This window comes from Ochotona princeps, chromosome 10, assembly GCF_030435755.1.
Source record: "Ochotona princeps isolate mOchPri1 chromosome 10, mOchPri1.hap1, whole genome shotgun sequence".
Classification (NCBI taxonomy): domain Eukaryota; kingdom Metazoa; phylum Chordata; class Mammalia; order Lagomorpha; family Ochotonidae; genus Ochotona; species Ochotona princeps.
Window position 1 is genome coordinate 69,315,949 of NC_080841.1, and position 19,494 is coordinate 69,335,442.

At 42.2% G+C, this 19,494-nt stretch overlaps 1 protein-coding gene across 9 annotated transcripts in view; it reads right to left on the reverse strand.

Annotated features, from left to right (window-relative positions):
* Positions 1-34: 34 nt before the first annotated feature.
* ACBD5 (acyl-CoA binding domain containing 5) overlaps positions 35-19,494 on the reverse strand; it is a 41,062-nt gene continuing 21,602 nt past the window's right edge. For all 9 annotated transcript variants that reach the window (XM_058669595.1, XM_058669592.1, XM_058669591.1 and 6 more), the window contains 8 exons: positions 17,857-17,991; positions 16,149-16,355; positions 15,225-15,331; positions 10,334-10,601; positions 5,095-5,294; positions 2,517-2,561; positions 2,072-2,181; positions 35-158 (listed from right to left, as the gene is read on the reverse strand). In XM_058669595.1, coding sequence (XP_058525578.1) covers positions 146-158; positions 2,072-2,181; positions 2,517-2,561; positions 5,095-5,294; positions 10,334-10,601; positions 15,225-15,331; positions 16,149-16,355; positions 17,857-17,991 — 1,085 coding nt within the window. In that variant the 3' untranslated portion in view covers positions 35-145. The remainder of the gene's footprint in view (positions 159-2,071; positions 2,182-2,516; positions 2,562-5,094; positions 5,295-10,333; positions 10,602-15,224; positions 15,332-16,148; positions 16,356-17,856; positions 17,992-19,494) is intronic.

Consider the following 19,494-nt stretch of genomic DNA (forward strand, 5'->3'; position numbering starts at 1 on the left):
ACGTATGTATATATGTACACAAACCAAACTACTGGACCACAAAAGGAAATGTAATCACAACTCAAGTTTCTTGTAAACTCCACAATCCATTTCATTCTGAGGTGCTCCAGGCCCAGCAGTCTTCTTGAGTAGAATACCACTTTAATCAATTCAGTTTTCTTGAAAAATAAAAGAAAAAAAAATGCTGTCATTGTAAGAACAATCTAAATCTGAAACATGCCTAAAGAATTCTCACACTCCAATTCTTACAATGACAAATCATCCTCTGTGTTATTTAGCTTGACAGGAAAGATCAATTGCAAGGACTGAGATTACCAAACAATGGAGCAATTCAAATTTACACTTCTCCTCTCTTAGATTGTTTTCAATGATAGGATGCTGGGAGGCAAGCAATCAGCAGAGCAGTGAAAATGCTACTGGGGCTGTGAGTACCCAGTGCTAAATAATTTGCAATTTGGAGGGATCAAACCTACAATAACTGACCTTGATTCAACAACAACCAGGCACAAGACTGGAAAAGGAGTTTCTCTAGTTAGAGATAGGCAAGGATTCTTCAGAAAAAATGCAAACAACCTCATGCCAGCACTTTTAGAAAGGAGCATTCAAAACAGTGGCTTAGATAAACTTCAACTCCCCTGTGATTGTAGAAGTACTATGTTTTTTCAGTTCCTCAAGAGGTGATAAATGCTTTAGGGGTGTTTGGTCTCTACCTTCTAACTCCCAGCTTTCAGCAAAGGACACACAATGAGGAAGTTTGGAAGGCACTGTAAAACGTGGGACTACCTTTAGTGTCACTGTGCCCTGCTGCCTAAGTCTATCATTACAACACCTTGAAAAAAAAGTTAGGTTCTCTCTTTTCTCCTTAGCCTGGGTATCAGAATTTATAACTCCGTAAATAGCCCTAAACCCAATCATCACAGGAGAAATTCAAACTGTGTGAGAGAACAACAAAAGGATTTAAGTTAGGTGTGCATCTTCAGAGCTAATAGGACAGGAGACCATGGGGCACAAGGGGGATAATTACTACTCAGAAAGTAACTGATGCCTCTGAAATCCTACGCCAGTTTTTCAGAGATTGTTCCAGGAATGTTAGTGGGCCAGAAAGCTTGTCCCTGAGTTCCTTTGTGATCATCAATCAAACTGCCTTAGGAAGAGAACAAGGAAGATTAAAATGATTCATCTACTCCAGTGTATTTCAGACTACTGGGAGGTATTAGAATTGAAGAAGAGTGCTGCTTATTCCTTCTATGTAAGAGGGGGGAATAAATTTTTTTTTGTTATCAGATACATTTTTTTTTGTATCTGATTTTAAAAAATCCACATCATTGTCAAAAGCCCTATTTCCCTTCTTTTATTTGCTATTACTTAATGAGACACAATAACAAAATACTGAAGACATGCAGTAAGGGAATAATATCTGCCCATCCATCCATGGAAGAAAACTCCCTTTACAGACTGCCCAGAAAGGCCACTTAACACACTGAAGGATTTCTGTGAACCCAAGCAGTCAGGCCTCTGCCTCCTCTCAACGCAGACTCAGAGGTTCCCATCTGTGCTTCTGCGACCTAGCTGGGGATGGCCTCTTCGTGGAATGCTCCTGTCCTGGAATTTTGGCTCTCGAATTAGAGCAGCCACAAAAGAGTTAACCATCAGACTGACAACCTTCTGGAATGTCCACATCTGTATCTCAAAGACACAGTAAGCAGGCAGCCATGGTTGCTTGCCTGCCCACTGTCCTTTAGATTAGCAATGGGCCAAAATAAGTACCAGACGTAAAGCAGTGTTTCCTCACAAGTCATAAGGCTTAAGAGGCATATGGTTATTTTCTTGTTGTTACCTAAATCAGTAGTACCTAAATCAGTTCCATCAAATGTTCTCAAGGGAAAAAATTTTTTTCAGTCTTACAAGTGCCTAGATATTGACAGGATGTTTCCAGCTAGTCTGAGTCACCAGATCAGTGTAGAATGTTTGCTGCCACAACAGTCACAGTAAGACATACTGCTCCTCCTAACTGCCAAAGCTCGGGCTGGACTCTAAGAAGCTTATTCATCTTCTGCAACTAGAGCATTACCTTCTCCTTCTCTGATAGTATAAATGCACCAACCACTGGGCAATAAAAGGCCAAATGACAGCAAAAGCTAATGCACCAGGAGAGATCTCGAAGGGCCACCAAGAAGGTCTCTGAGAAAATAAAATAAATCTTGTTACCCATCAATAAAATAGTGCGTACAAAAAATTGAAACTCAACATATTTCACAACTCTGAAAACACAAAACCAGTACCTGATCTCCACCAGGCTAAAGGGAAGCCCACTGCTCTGCAGGGATTGTTCCATGCAGGAGGTGGACTGCTAGGATTGCCCCAGAGCTAAACAAACTCAGAGCCGATTGGATCTGCCACTCTGTTGGTGATCTAGTGGATAGACTGTATTTGGAATGCCCCAGGATCTCAGTTACTGTAAGTGCACTGGCACCAATGTCACATCTTCACACTGAAGTTTAAAAAGACTTGCTTACCTGTGAGGAGGAGCGAACGCTGCTCTGCAGTGTTGATGACTTTGCCTAAAAACACAAATGAGAATGAATTAGCCTTGACAAAATAAACATGGTTATTTTTCTACTTCATAACTTTTGTTTAAAAAGGGGGGCAGGAAAGATAGCCAATCTAAAAAGTACAATATATATTTGTATATTTGTTTACTTATATCCATATATATGAACTAAACAAGGGAGACTAGCACATGGTGAAGTAAAGATACTATGTACCATGTGTCACTAGTTCCAAATACAAGCAGGACTTCCAGTGACACTTATATTACCGCTACAGTATGATATTAGGCTTTCTACCATTGACTGTACTCATCATGTCTCGATTCAGTTAAACATCAGAGAGTTAATCTTGTAATTAGCACTAAGTGACTATAGTATTGTGATAATATGGGGGTGGAATGTAGGAGGGCAGAATGAGAAGACACTTACAGAAGAGACTGACACGGTAGCTTATGCTCTGTTACTCTGCTAACGAGGCTATTAAGATTCCCAAACCCACAGAGACCAAAAAACAGGGAACCTAAAATAGTAAACTAAACACCTACTTAAAAAAAAAGATTTATTTATTTTTATTGGAAAGTCAGATATACAGAGAGAAGGAGAGGAAGATCTTCCATCTGATGATTCACTCCCCAAGTGGCTGGGGCCGGGGCCAAGCTCATCTGAAGCAGGAGTCAGGAGCAGGGACCCCAGGCTTTGGGCCATTCTCTACTACTTTCCAAGGCCACAAGCAGGCAACTGGATGGGAAGCGGAGCAGCCAGGATACAAACCAGTGCCCATATGGGATCCCAGAGTATGCAAGACGAGGATTTAGCCACTGGGCTATCATGCTGGGCCCAATAAATATTTATCTATTTATTGTCATGGGAAAGGCAGATTAACATAGAGAAGGAGGAATAGAGAGAAAAATCTTCCATCTGCAAATTCACTCCCCAAGTGGCCACAGTGGCTAAAGCTGAGCTGATCTGAAGCCAGCAGCCAAAAGCTTCTTCCGGGTCTCCCACGCAGGTCAGGGTCCCAACGACTTGAGTCATTTTCCACTGCTTTCCTAGACCATAAGCAGAGAGCTGGATGGGAAGTGGAGCAGCCAGGATACGAACCGGTGCCCTAATGGGATGCCAACACTTGGAGGTCAAGGATTAGAAAGTTGAGCCATTATCCTGTCCCCAATAAATAAATCTTAAAAACAGACAAACACTGCATACCTTAATGTATTAACCCATCACTGTTTTTTAAAGCAATTCAATAGACAAGACTATGCTAACTATTAGACAACAACTCAGAAACAAAAAACTAAAACAGAAACAACAAAAGCTAAACCAACCAGAACTTAAAAAAAAGAAAAAAATGAACCTTTAAAACATTTTTAAAAATAATTCTTTAATTATGCAGGGATTACTCAAGGTCAAGTTTCTCAAAGCACACTACTTAGCTACAATTTTGTTATTTTTTAAAGATATTTTAATATTTATTTCAAAGGCAGAATTACTGAGAAAGGAGAGACTAACATTCAGTGACAGAGAGAAAGAGAAAGGATCTTTTATCCAATGTTTCATTCCCCAAGTGGCCACAATGTCAGTAGGCAGGAGCCCAGAACTTCTTCTGGGTCTTCCACATGGCTGGCAGGGGCCCAAACACTTGGGTCATCTTCTGCTGCTTTCCCAGGTCCACTAGCAAGGAGCTGAATTGGGAGTAGAGTGCCAGGATATGAACTGGTGCCCACATGGAATGATGCCACTGTAAGCAAGGGCTGAACTTCATGACACAAGTTCCCATGCAATTACAGGAAAAGAAAGTGACCCTCCACTCGTTGATTCACTCCCCAGTTAGCTCTCATGGCCAGAAGCCAGGAGCTTCATCCGGATCTTCCACACGGATGAAAGCAGCCCAAGTACTTGAGCCTTCTGCTGCTTTTGCAGATATTTAGGAAGCAGCCAAACCAGAAGTGGACTGGCTTTCATATGAGAAATGGCAGAGAGCGGCTTATACCACAATACTACTCCCATGGCCAGTCTTTTCTTACGCATTTTAAAAATTAGATCCTCCTGATTTCACCAGGATGACTAAAGCCTGTGGAAAATCTGAGCAACACCTTTGCTATGGATTGAGCAGGACGTGGCTCCCTAAACTCACGAGATGTTTAAACCCCAAGTCTCACAGGAATAGCTGATGGACTAAGAAGGAAAGCTGATCTCATCCTGGTGTCTGGGTGGTGGGCCTGATGGTAGGGCTTCAGGTCCTGGGGAGCTTGGCTTTCCAGGGTAATCCTAGTGAGAAACCTAGTTACGAAAAGTATACTTTCCTCATCTCACCATGTGGCCACTCCTGCCCACTTGCTCGGCCACAGCAGCCTTCCTCAGACACCAAACCTGACCTTGAACTGTGAGCTTCCAAGCTGTGAGCCAAAGCACACACTCTTCAGTCCTAAGTTCTGCTGTCAAGTGGCCTAGTGGAAGTAACGAAAACTGGAGGATCCAATAGCTCCCATATTGCTTTGAAGGATGGACAGGAAAGAGGCACGGCAGGACAGGCAGGGAGGCCCACCTGGGAGGCAGCCAGGGTTTCCAGTTTGTGGAGTCTCTGCAGGATGTGCTGCATGTCCTCCTGCAGGCGCATGAGCACCAGGGCCATCTGCTCGTTGAGGCTGCCTCGGGGGCCTCGGTCCCAGCCCCAGCGCTCCCCGTCACCACCGCTGCCCACTTGCCGGCCTTTGGCTCCTTCGCTCAAATGTTGCATCCTATGTCCTGTATCAAGAAAGCAAAATCAGCTAGTCTTAAGTAATTCTTACAAAAGGATAAAGTGTTTTATCTATTTTTCTCTGAGAGCTAAATCTCTAAAGTGGAACAGAACAAAAAAAATTAAGAAATATATAAAACAAATTCTTGGGGATCAAATATAAATGTATAAACTTTCATTTAAAGAAAAAACTGTTTGGCTTGCTTAAGAGGCAGAGAGAGAGAAAGGGAGACAGAAAGTGCTCCTCCTCCAGCTGGTTCATTCCCCAAAAGCCTGGACTAAACCCCAAACCCCTTTGTGAGAGGCATGGATTCAACTATCTGAGCGACTGCCTACTATAAGCCACATTAGCAGGAGTCTGGAATCCAGAGTCAGAATCAGGAACTGAGCCCAGGCACTTGGATGGGCCACAGCAGTCCTTTTTTTTTTTTAAAGATTTATTTATTTTATTACAGTCAGATATACAGAGAGGAGGAGAGATAGAGAGGAAGATCTTCCGTCCAATGATTCACTCCCCAAGTGACCGCAATGGGCTGGTGCTGCGCCGATCCGATGCCGGGAACCAGGAACCTCTTCCGGGTCTCCCACACAGCCGCAGGGTCCCAGTGCTCTGGGCCATCCTCGACTGCTTTCCCAGGCCACAAGCAGGGAGCTGGATGGGAAGTGGAGCTGCCGGGATTAGAACCGGCGCCCATATGGGATCCCGGGGCTTTCAAGGCGAGGACTTTAGCCGCTAGGCCATGCTGCCGGGCCCTTGGCCACAGCAGTCCTAACCAGTAGTTTGGTCACGTCACTAGGCCAAACAGCTGTCCTAAACTCCAATTTATGTTAACAGATTCCTAAGTTCTTTGGATAATATTTTATAACATACATCATATACAAGTACATATTACCTATGCATATAACTCACAAATAGTATACAAGTTTAGAATACAAGCTCAAAAATTCTTTACTAACACGGGGAAGGATTGAAAAAACTGGAAAACCACTTTTTTGGAGTCTTAGAAGTTACATTAAACAATAATGCTTTCCTTTTGGTCACGGAAAACCTGACAAAATGTTTTTTAAATATGTTTCCCTTATTAATAAATGCACATTCCTCATAGATACTGTAATCTCACCATTAAGATTGTGCTATATATCCATCTATTCTTTCTCTATATAAGTATTTACAAAATTGGTATTATCCCTAACACTTGTACATGATTTTGCATCCTGATTTTTTTTTAATTTATCTTTATTGGAAAGGCAGATTTACAGAGAGGAGAGACAGAAAGATCTTCTGTCTGCTGATTTATTTCCCAAACGGCCGCAAAGGCCAGAGTTGAGCCAATCCAAAGCCAGGGAACAGAAGTTCCTTTCAGGTCTCCCACACAGATTGGTGGGACATCCCAAGGCTTTGGGCCATCCTCCCAGGCCACAATCAGGGAGCTGGACAGAAAGTGAAGCAGCCAGACACGAACCGGAGTGCATACGGGATGCTGAAACATGTAAAGCAAAGATTTAGCCAATGAGCCATCGTACCACATCCTGTGTCCTGATTCAAAAATCACATTATATCTATCATTCAGCTTTATTCTAAAAACAGCTGAATGGTTTCATAAGTTCCATTAAGTTGAATTCATTAAGTCTGGCCATTAAGTTGAATTCATACAAACATTCTCTACTTTGGGATAATCAGGGTGATTCTAAATTTTTACTATTACAACTAACATTGCAGTCCAGGAGTTGGTGCTGTGGCATAAGGGGTAAAGCACAGCCCGTATGGGTGCTGGCTGCTCTACTTCTGATCCAGGACTCTGCCGGATGCCTGGGAAAGCTCCAAAAGATGGCCACCAACATAGAGGACCCAGAGGAAGCTCTGGGCTGCTCAATGCAGCCTGACTCAACTTCAGCCATTGGCAGCCAATAGGGGAGTGAACCAGAGGATGCAAGATCTCTCTAACCCTACTTCCAAACAGAAAGTCTTAAAAAAAATGTAGAAGAAGAAATCAGAAATCAAATCCCAGTTTCTTTTAGCTGTGGCTGTGGCTCTGCTTGTTCATAGCGAAGTAGGCTACTCAATTCCCCTTTTGTTTTCTCTGCTTTTAAGCCTCTGCTGTGTGGGGTAATCTGATTAATTCTATCAGATTATTTTGCACTCTGCAGCTTCTCGGTCATGGGTGTAAAGGAAAACACAAGTCACCTTGTGGTTATTCTACTTACTTAACCAGATAGGTTCCAAGAGTTTATTGTAAATCTGGTCTTTCAAGCCACTATCACATCTCACTAAACTGAAGAGATTTTGCAAATTTTTATCAGTTCAACTTCCTTCTCCTTGTATTGCCCTGTATAGGGGATTGAGGAAGAACTTGTTTCCGGAATGATCCTTAAGTTTCTTTGTAACTGTCTTTTCCCTCTGCTGATACTTTGTGAAGTTTATGTTATGAGAATGAGTTCCTGGCCTAATTTTAGGGTCACGGTCATCTCCTTTGATCATATTTCCACCTTCTGAATCATTACTTGGTTCAAGGGAGAATGTGCTGTAACATGGACACACTTGCTTCCTTTTCCACGTTCGTTCCCAGCACATAGCTCTATAGAGGACTGTCAACAGTTGTGGAGCAAACACTACAGCTCAAACACCACAAAGTCCTAACAGAGCACAGGGACGGTCAAGCCCTGTCACCACAGACAGCTGTAAGACATGAGGAACACTTCCATAAGGGCTGTTGTTTTAGGAGGAGATAGTGAAATATTAACTGGGTGGAGGACAACACCAGTCCCAGATGACAAGCCAAGCAAAGAGAACAAACATCCAGACAGAGGAGGGGAAAGATGTCCTTTGCTCATCTGAGCGAGGCATGGGAAAGCAGGGTGAGAACAGGTGAGTGTACAAAGCACAGAGACAGCAAAGAACAGGCCCAACAAAGGTTCAGAGGAAGCCAAGCGCTTAGGTTTCACACGCTGACCAGAAAAGGCACTGGATGCGCATCCACCTGACCCCAAAACCCCAACAATTTTCCCAAACATTTTGAAAACAGATTGGATCCATGAGAAAATTTAAAAACACAACAGCCCTAAAAGAATCACGAGTTAGAAAAAAATGAAAATCTTACTCTGGGCCTGCCATGATAGACCAGGGGAATGAATAAACTTGCCCATTTGTGACACTGGCAACCCATACAAGCATCAGTTCAAGTCTTTACTGCTCCACTTTCAATCCAACTACCTGCTAATCTACTAATGTACCTGGGAAAGCAGGGGAAGATGATCCAACAACTATAATTTTTATAACATCGTTTCATACTTTAAGTAACCTCTTATATCTTTATACTCTGTCTTTAAATTAATCTTACCTGATACCAAGATTGCAAACCTTGGTTTAACTGCCTTTTGTGTGACATACCTTAGCATAACCTTTTATTTTTTTATATATTTATTAAAGATTTATTCACTTTAATTACAAAGTCAGATATACAGAGAGGAGGAGAGACAGAGAAAGATCTTCTGTCCAATGATTCACTCCCCAAGTGACGACAACAGCCAGTGCTGCGCCAATCCAAAGCCAGGAGCCAGGAACTTCCTCCAGGTCTCCCAAACGGGCGCAGGGGCCCAAGGCTTTGGGCCGTCCTCGACTGCTTTCCCAGGCCACAAGCAGGGAGCTGGATGGGAAGTGGAGCTGCCGGGATTAGAACCAGTGCCCATATGGGATCCCGGGGCGTTCAAGGCGAGGACTTTAGTCGCTAGGCTATCACGCTGCCGGGCCCCTAACCTTTTATATTTCACCTTTCTGAATGTGCTTCTTGTAGACAACAACAAAGCATAAAAGTTGTGCTTGCTTTGTGAGCAATCTGAAGTAAGTGAACATAGCCTGCTCACTTCTAATGTCACCACGAATTTAATGGGAGTGTTTTTTAAACTACACGATATTTATGAACTTTAAAAAATATTTTATTTGGTGGCTTCACTTTCATTTCTTCTTTTATTATCATAAAAGATGTGCTGATTTTATTTATGTCAAAGATAGACTAATTATGACAGATTTTTCCACCAAATGATTTATATTCAAAATGGCTTTAAAAAGCCAAAGTGGGCCAGACTTTAGCCAGGAGGCAAATACTGCAAGCAGTCTTTCACAAGCACCTGAATCGTTACACCCTGCATCCCTGGAGCACTAGGAGCAAGCTGGATCAGAGGGGGAGTACAGGGACCGGAACTGGCATTCCAATATGAGATGCAGACACCCCATGTAGCAGTTAACCTGGGTGCCAAAAAGCCTGCTTTCCTTGTAGAAAATGATGCCTTTTGTGGTTGCCCAGTGAAGCCTAAGCACTCGGCTTCCTATGACTTTATGACCTCTAAGTGATCTCTTTTGATCTAGGTATGGAAATAGAAAAGAAAAAAAACCAATATTTTATTTGGGCCCGGCATAGTAGCCTAGTGGCTAAAGTCCTCTCCTTGAATGTGCCAGGATCCCACATGGGCGCCGGTTCTAATCCCGGCTGCTCCACTTCCCATCCAGCTCCCTGCTTGCGGCATGGGAAAGCAGTCGAGGACGGCCCAAACCCTTGGGACCCTGCGCCCGCGTCAGAGATCCGGAGGAAGTTTCTGGCTCCTGGCTTCGGATCGGCCCAGCACCGTCTATTGTCGTCACTTGGGGAGTGAATCATCGGACGGAAGATCTTCCTCTCTGTCTCTCCTCCTCTCTATATATATCTGACTTTCCAATAAAAATAAATAAATCTTTAAAAAAATATTTTATTCATATGGGGAAAAAGTAGCAGTACAACTGGAGCATCTGGTGATAGCTCATGGGGGTGACAGAATGTAAATCGTTCTGCTACAGGAAACTTCATAAAAGATGTGGAATCAGAAACTTTTCCTTCTTACCTCCATGGTAACCCACAACGAGCCAGACATTATGAAGTATGATCAGACGTCACACAAGGAGAGTGTGAGACTGACAGACGGGCCTCCCCAGTCTACACCTCTCCCCTCTTACCAATGACATGAACCGATGTTTACAAATGTAATAGGGCCAAGACCCAAAAAAGGCAGTGCATACCTCTCCCTCTTCTGACTCCGGAGAACTCCTCACTTTCTCCGGCTCGCTTCTCGCGGTGTGGCACTCCACTGTCACTCCTGCCATCTTCTCCTCCACGCTTTACTTCACCTTTGCCTTCCACTGCTGCCACCTGAATACTCCCAATGCTGCCATTTCCAGCAACGACCGGCGCATCTTCAGGAAAACCACAGTTTTCCAAGGGTTTATTGGGATCACCATTCAAGTAGTGTTGAAATGGTCCATTGTTTGACATAAAGAGGTCTAAAGACTGTATTTGAAACAATACTTAGTTAAAAGCAATAAACAAACATTACAACATTTTCATAGTAATCCTTTCTAAAATTTATTTTATGTAATTATCACAAATACTATTTTTCTAAAGAAATTCAGGGCCCAGGGGGCCCGGCGGCATGGTAGCCTAGCTGCTAAAGTCCTCGCCTTGAACGTGCCAGGATCCCATGTGGGCGCCGGTTCTAATCCTGGCAGCTCCACTTCCCATCCAGCTCCCTGCTTGTGGCCTGGGAAAGCAGTCAAGGATGGCCCAAAGCTTTGGGACCCTGTACCCGCATGGGAGACCCGGAAGAGGTTCCTGGTTCCCAGCTTTGTATCGGCGCAGCACCGGCCATTGCGGCTCACTTGGGGAGTGAATCATCGGACGGAAGATCTTCCTCTCTGTCTCTCCTCCTCTCTGTATATCTGACTTTGTAATAAAAATAAATAAATCTTAAAAAAAAAAAAACACCAAAGTCTAGCTATGCAATAGAAAAAGGAGATAAAATAATAAGAGGAGTCATAAAGTTCAGGATTATCTTTTTTCAAAAAAGAAAAGTATATGAATGTGTGCATGTCTTGAGAAGAAAAGTCCAAAAGAGAAACAGTGCTTGGCAATGGTCAGAAGACAACAAAAATGATCAAGATCTCAAAAGAGGAGGGAGGAAACACACAGCAAAGCAGAGACTGGCTTTAAGCGGGAAGCACATCCCATCCAGAAAGCAGGGAAGCAAGGTGGCAAGAAACGAGTAAGCTGCCTTAAAGGGGGCAGTTTAAAGGCGTGACAAGCCATGAATGACGCTGAAGGAGCAATGACTGGCTTCCAACTTCTCAGTACAGCACAAGACGAACTTATTCAATGAAAGCGAGGGAACAGGTAAGATGGGACTAATGAGAATCTGTCTCTGGCCACACCACCATTTTTTTTTAATGTTCATGTATTTTTATTGGAAATGCAGATTTACGGAGAAAAGGAGAGACAGAAAGATCTTCCATCTGCCAGTTTACTCTGCAACGATCACAATACCCACAGCTGATCCGAAGCCAAGAGCCAGGAGCCTCCTCCAGATCTCCCACGCAGGTGCAGGGTCCCAAGGCCTCGGGCCATCCTCAACTACTTTCCCAGGCCACAAGCAGGGAGCTGGGTGGGAAGTAGAGCAGCCGGAACACGAACCAGTGCCCATATGGGATCCTGGAGCTTCCAAGGCGAGGACTTTAGCCACTGAGCAGTAGTGCCAGGCCCTGTTCACTTTCTTTCTTTTTTTTTTTTTTTTCATGAATCTAATCTACCTGACAAAATTCCAGGTGTGCTGGTCAGCATGTGTATCAGTTGAAATGGCACCACAATATATGTGTGCATAACGGTACTTACAAGGCCACTATTTATTCCAAAAAGGTTTATTCCGCACTCTGGTTTGGTTTATTCATTTCTTTATTAATATTTATTTATTTATTTGAAAAATTTATTTGTTTATTTATATTGGAAAAGCACATTTACAAAGAGAAAGATCTTCTATCTGCTGATTCACTCCCTAAATGACTAGAACAGTCAGAGCTTTTTCCTGGCCTCCCAGGCAGGTGGAGAGTCCCAGGGAATTGAGCCATCCTCCGCTGCTTTCCCAGTCACATTAGCAGGGAGCTAGACCAGAAGTGGGGCAGCCAAGACACAAACAAGTGACCATAATGCCAATACTGCAGGTGGTAGCTTGACCCATAATGCTACAACACTGGCCCCTGGCTCAATTTTAGATTCTGCAAAGTAACAACAGCTAATAATTCAGTCTTTCAATATGTGTACCTTTTGAGCATGGCATCTATAAAGTAATCGAGTTATTTCAACTAAGGGCCAGTATTATGATACAGCTGTTTAAATGACTACATATGAAACTGGCATCCCATAGCAAGTCCAGGGTGACCCACTTCCAATCCAGTTACCTGCTAATGCAGCTGGGAGAGCAATGGAAGTTGACCTTGGTCCCTGCTACCCTCACGGGAGACCTGAATGGAGTGCCTGACTCCTGGTTTAAACCTCGCCCAAACCCAGCTGTTGCAGCCATCTGGGAAGTAAATGAATGGATAGAAGATCTCTCTCTGTCTTGCATTCTCCTTCTCTGTAACTCTGACACTCAAACAAATAATTAATTTAACAAAAAAAATTCTGAAAAAATTACTTATATTATCACCTGCTACTTCCCAGGATTTGTGTTAGCAGGAGTCAGGCACTGAACCCAGGTACTCCAGTGTGGGACACAGTCATCCAAAGTGCCATCTTGATTGCTAAACCACACATCTGCCCGGTACATATATTTTTTAAAGAACCCACCTAAGATATCTGTGGCTAAGAGCCCATAATTAACCTAGACTTGATGAGGTCACTGATAAGGTTGGGTGGTATCTTATCCATGTAGCAGGCAATCTAAGTTAAAGTTTAAAGGATCTACAGAAGTTAATCATTGAAGAAGGGAGAGATGCTTTCCAGGTCAAATAAATACAAAAATGCTAAGGCTGGAGAACAGGAGGGACAAGACTTGATATTCTAAGGGAGCAGAGAGAAGTCCAAGGTGGGCTGTGACCTAACAGCCAACAGGAAGTGGTGTGGACAGAAGTCAGAGAAGCAAATGTCTAACAGAGCCCTGTGAGGCATTTCAGTCCATTAACTGAGTTATAGAGAAAGCAGGAGAAAACCTAAACTGAGTGGATAGATATTTATTGAGTTTATTTCCTAACCAGTCTCTTTTCAGCAATCTCTCACCAAAAAAACCTTAAAATAAGGGAATAAATGGGAATATGAGCTTTTCAACTTATTTTAAAAATTTGTTTATTTCTTTGTTTGAAATGCAGAGTTACACGGAGTGGAAGAAACACAGATATCTTCCACCATTCCCCAAACACCCATAGTGGCCCGGGCTGGACTGGAAGCCGGGAGCTAGGAGCTCCAGCAGCTCTCCACAGGGGTCCAAGCACTTGGATCTGTTGATGCCTTTCAAGGCACATCGGCAGGGAGCTGGACCTGAAGTGAACAGCAGGACTTCAACCATGCTCACAGGGGATGCTGCAATTACAGGTGACAGTCAACATGGGCATGGAATCTGAGTTTTAATAACTTCATTTTCTTGCAAGGTTCAGCTTATTTTCAATTTGCCCTCCTCATTATTTTTCTTCACATCTATACTATTCATTTACACTCCACCTTAATATTTTTTCCACGCATTTTAAAAATTTGAGAACACAAAGAAGATATCATTGTACTGGGAAATTAGACTAAAAAGAGAAACAAAACAGAAAAGTTAAAAATGTTGAAATCATGGGCCCGGCACAGTGGCCTAGAGGCTAAAGTCCTTGCCTTGAACGCCCCGGGATCCCATATGGGCGCCGGTTCTAATCCCGGCAGCTCCACTTCCCATCCAGCTCCCTGCTTGTGGCCTGGGAAAAGCAGTCGAGGACGGCCCAATGCTTCGGGACCCTGCACCTGTGTGGGAGACCTGGAGGAAGTTCCTGGCTCCTGGCTTCAGATCTGCACAACACCAGCCGTTGCGGTCACTTAGGGAGTGAATCATCGGATGGAAGATCTTCCTCTCTATCTCTCCTCCTCTCTGTATATCTGACTTTGTAATAAAAATAGAATAGATCTTTAAAAAAATGTTGAAATCATAACTTACAGGATACAAAGATTATTTCCTAAAAGACATACTGAATTATATTAGGACTGGGAGAAGAACAGAAAGAGGATATAAAACTACCAAGGGGCCAGTGCGGTAGCCTAGCAACTAAAGTCCTCGCCTTGCATGTGCTGGGATCCCATATGGGTGCCAGTTCATGTCCCAGCAGCCCTGCTTCCCATCCAGCTCCCTGCTGGTGGCCTGGGAAAGCAGCAGAGGATGACCTAAAGCCTTGGGACCCTGCACCCACATGGCAGAACCAGAAGAGGCTCCTTGCTCTTGGTTTCAGATCGGTTCAGCCCCAGCCACTGTGGCTTTTCTAGACCACAAGCAGGAAGCTAGATGGGGAAATTAGAGCATCTGGGACATGAAGCAGCACCCATATGGAATCCACGGGATGCAAGGTGAAGATTTAGCCACTAGGCTAAAAACAAAGAAACAAACTAAAAAGCTACCTGAGGGAAAACTGTCAAAACAAACTTTGTCGGTATCAAAAAACTCATATCAAATAAGTCACTGGCGAGAAAAAAAAATCACAGGCTTTTCACAGTTTCTTAAATATCCTCTTTAGATGCAAAATGCTAACTGGCTTGAAGAATAAATTTATCTGATCCAAAATGAATTCACTTTTCTCGAACATTTGTGAATGTGTCTATTATAGGAAACAGCATAAAGAGTTTATTCTTAGCATGGCTATTCTAACTCTTCCAGCATATTCAGAAACACACATCCATTACAAGTTACAACAGAATATGTAAATAGTAAGTTTTCTTTGAATATTCCAGCATTTTATATATTTAGAATTCAGGAAGAAAGCAATTTAAAATGCCAACATTTGCACTAACTTTAGAGGTATGTTTTCAAAGTGATAAGCAGCAAGTGCATCTGTTAGTAACAGAAGTGAGCACCGAATTCTGATATACCACTTTGAAAACTTATCAATCACAAAATCTCATTTTTACCTCTTCTTGTCCAAACTGCTCCATGGAATCACAGTAAACTTCACTATCTGAATCACTTGTCAAATGCTGAATTCCTGAAACATCTTCAACATGATCATCATTTGCATCTAAAAATAAATATATGTTCAGGTGACACTCTAGCTGAAGAAAAAGACTTTTATTCCATTTTAAAAAATTCATTAGCTTTGTACTGTTTTCATATTGAGAAAAATTTGATTTACCAAGTTACACTCTTTAATATATCACATTTTAGATTTAGTCGCTGTTTTTTTATTTTAAAAGAACACACAAGTTATTTTATCATTAAATGATACAAAGACATAATCCAAATAAAATCATACAAAATTTTAGAAGTTTATGGAAAAAAAATCAATCACCAAGAAGGAGACCTCATTTTGGAACACAGCAATCAAAGTTTGGTTGTTAGGTTAAAAAGCGATGTTTCTTGGTTTCTAAACCAAATTGCAGCAATGTCAATAATTTATCATTTATTATGGATTCACTCCTAGGACAAGAGGGACAACATATATGCATGACATATTCCACACACATATGTCAGGAGTGACCACATATTCCATATATGATCAACTCCTAGAATACAAAAAGACTGTAACTTAGATAATTGACTGGAGAACAAAGGAATCATATAATCAGAAGTTAAAAGGAGCAACAGAGAAAGCTAAAATTTAAAAGTTTATTTTAAAGACACAATAACACAGCAAAAAAAGTATCAAAAAATAGAAAAGCTCTGACCCTCATTCACTGTCTAAACTTCAAAGCTATAAAGCCTTATAGTATCAATAAACTTTAACACATTATTAAGCAATATTTAAACTCTAAACTGTTCCTAGACATCTTAAAATTATTAAAAGAACATTTTACTCAGAGGGAGGAGTTTAAACAAAGCCTGTTTGGAGACTATACCTTGATACACGCCGCCGGTGGTTTTCCCTGCTTGTTCCAAGTTCTGATCCACCAGTTTTACTTCTTCAGTGATGGTTCCATTCAGGGATGCACTGGCATGAACGTCAGGCTGTACATCCTGAACACAACTGTCTTTATCGGAGCCACTAGGAACAATTATTTCCACATTTTCATGCCCTGATGATTTTGCGACCATTTTCTTGTTTTCTAGGGGCAAGTGGAGAGATTCATAAAAGTCCATGGTGGCTCGGCTTCAGCATATCATATTCTGTTTTGTTTTGTTTGTATTTTTTAATTGTATATCATATTCTTTTTTTTTTTTAAGATTTATTTGTTATTGTTGGAAAACAAGCTATACAGAGAAGAGGAAAGACAGAGAGGATTCACTCCCCAAGCAGCCACAATGGCCAGAGCTGAGCTGATACAAAGCCAGGAGCCAGGAACCTCTGCCAGGTCTCCCATGCAGATGCAGGGGCCCAAGGCTTTGGGCCGTCCTCGACTGCTTTCCCAGGCCACAAGCAGGGAGCTGGATGGGAGGTGGAGCTGCTGGGATTAGAACCAGCGCCCATATGGGATCCCAGTGAGTACAAGGCGAGGACTTTAGCCATTAGGCTACCACACTGGACCCAGGCATATCATATTCTAAAACACACAGTCACTTCCTCAACCAACCAGCATCCTTTCACAGGGTTTCATACTTGTGTCAAGGAAATGGGGCACTCCTCAAAATAAGGATTTGCTAAGAGTTCATCCAAACTGTACTGGCTGCAATACCGCTCCATTTTAACACAACTCCTTATAGAAACTGTCTATAAGGTTGGTGTTGTGGCACAAAGGGTAAAGCCACCATCTGCAATGCTTGCATCCCACATGGGTGCTGGATGGGGTCCAACCACTCCACTTTCAATCCAGCTCTCTACTAACGGCCTGGGAAAGCAGCTAAAGATGACCCAAGTGTTTGGACCCTTGCCACCTATGTGGGAGAACCCAGAAGAAGTTCCTGGGTCTTGATTTCAGCCTGATCCAGTGCTGCCCATGTAGTCAGAAGGGAAATGAACCAGTGGGTAGAAGATCTCTGTCTCAGCCTCTCTCTCTGTTAACTCTTTCATTTAAGTCCAAATAAATCTTTGTAAAACAACAGCAACACCCTGTTAAAATACTCAGACTCTTGCACACATAAGCAAGTTGTTCTATTAAGTGAGCAGAGTGACGGGGTCCACACTAGAAAGTTCTTTCATACCTTACTGGAACATGAAGGCTAAATTAAGGTATGGGTTTATTTTCTCATTTTCTAATAGTCTTCTCCCAACTCATTAGCAAGGTCTCTCTAATCCCAATGTATCTTGTTCTCTAGATGCCAAGACACTGAGAGATTAACTCGTTTCCTGTACTTGGTAACATACGTGTATTCACATTGGATATAATATAGTAAAACAACCAATGTCTACAGCAACACTCTAGGTACTACATGGAGAGGAGTGGCCTATTCCTGTCAGCTTGCAGTGAACACCTTTTTCATTTCATGCACAGCATCAGCTGTCCTGGGCTCAGAAAGAGCCTTTTGGACCCAACAAACCTGGTTATAGGGCCAACAGCCCCCATCCCAGCACACACACACTCATCTTATACAATATGGCATCAGCCCAAAGTCTTCATACTCTTCTATGATACTTCAGGAATAATTATTAACCCATCAAGCAAAAATTACCGTGATTGTTTTGGTCTGCTTTTTTCATTTCTTCTCGGGCCTCCTCTTCCTCAGACTCAGCTCCACTATCGCTGCTTTCAGCTTTGCCATTCACAGTTTTGGCATTCGGAGTGGAAGTTAGAACATTACCAAGATCTAAAACACAGGGAACAGCCACTTAATTATATAACCGATAATATAACAGTAATGGGATAATTTACAAATGGCATAATTTGCAGATGACTAGTAAAACATTTTAAATAATTTTAGTAGTTTACATGTAATAGTATTCTTTATAAAACTGCATATATAATCAGACTACTTCAAATACAACAAAATATACAAAACAAATTACAAAGTGATTAACCTATCTCAAATCCTTTCTGAACAGGCAGAGGGTTAGTAGTTTTTAAGCCATTATCAATCTACATTGTACAGTCAGAGCCGAATGATCTCTCCATCACACATACACTAGCATGCAGAAAATGCTATTCTTGGTCCAACCAACAAACACATCAATACTAACGCCTCCATTTAAGCTCATTGCATTTTAGGCTTCAGGTTCACAACTTACATTACTGCATCTTAGGTTGGTCCTTAAAGCATCAGTACATAGGCCAACATCTGTCCTTATTTTCCATTAGGATCATGGCAGCAGCCTAATTTTGGAATCTCTCCTGCTTTCCACCTGACAACCACAAAAAGTGGTAACAAAAACCAATGGGCCTCTTCAACAAAACAACAGCAATCCCCTAACCTCTTTCAAGATGATGCAGCAAAACTACTTGAGAGCAGCAAACAGTGCAACTGAAATTCTCTTACAAAGGGAATTACTAATGAGCCCTATCCAAGATCTCAAAGTCAATTAATATAATACACCATGTTAATAGAATGAAGGATGAATGCCACAAAATCATTACAGTAGATGAAGATAACACATTAAGCAAATTATAACATTTTCATTTTATACACTTTAAAATTTTATTTATATTAAAAACTCATTGGGCCCAGCGCAATAGCATAATGATTAAGGTCCTCGCCTTGCACGCGCCAGGATCCTGTCTAATACAGGTGCCAGTTCTAATCCCAGAAGCTCCACTTCCCATCCAGCTCCCTGCTTGTGGCCTGGGAAAGCAGTCGAGGACGGCCCAATGCATTGGGACCCTTCTCCCGCGTGGGAGACCTGGAAGAGGTTCCTGGCTCCTGGCTTTGGATCTGCACAGCACCAGCCATTGCGGCCACTTGGGGAGTGAATTATTGGACAAAAGATCTTCCTCTCTGTCTCTCCTCCTCTCTGTACATCTGCCTTTCCAATAAAATAAATAAATCTAAAAAAAAAAAAAAGAAACATGTTTAAAAAAAAAAACCTCATTTATTTATTTATTTTTTTTTTTTTTATATATAATCCATTTTATTGTATTGTTGTTGACAATCTTTACATAGTTAACTATAGTTGAAGGAAAATCAAGAAAGAGAAGGAAAAAAAAAAAAAAAAAAAAAAAAAGGTTCAGGGGGATAGGGAGGTGGGCAATGCTATTATGTCCATATTGTTTCCATCATGTATCTGAGGTAAAAGGGGGTATTGAGGGAGAAGCCCCACCCGGTTTCCCGCCCACCCCAAGTCCCATATGTGGGGCATGCTCTGAGATATGTGCCCAA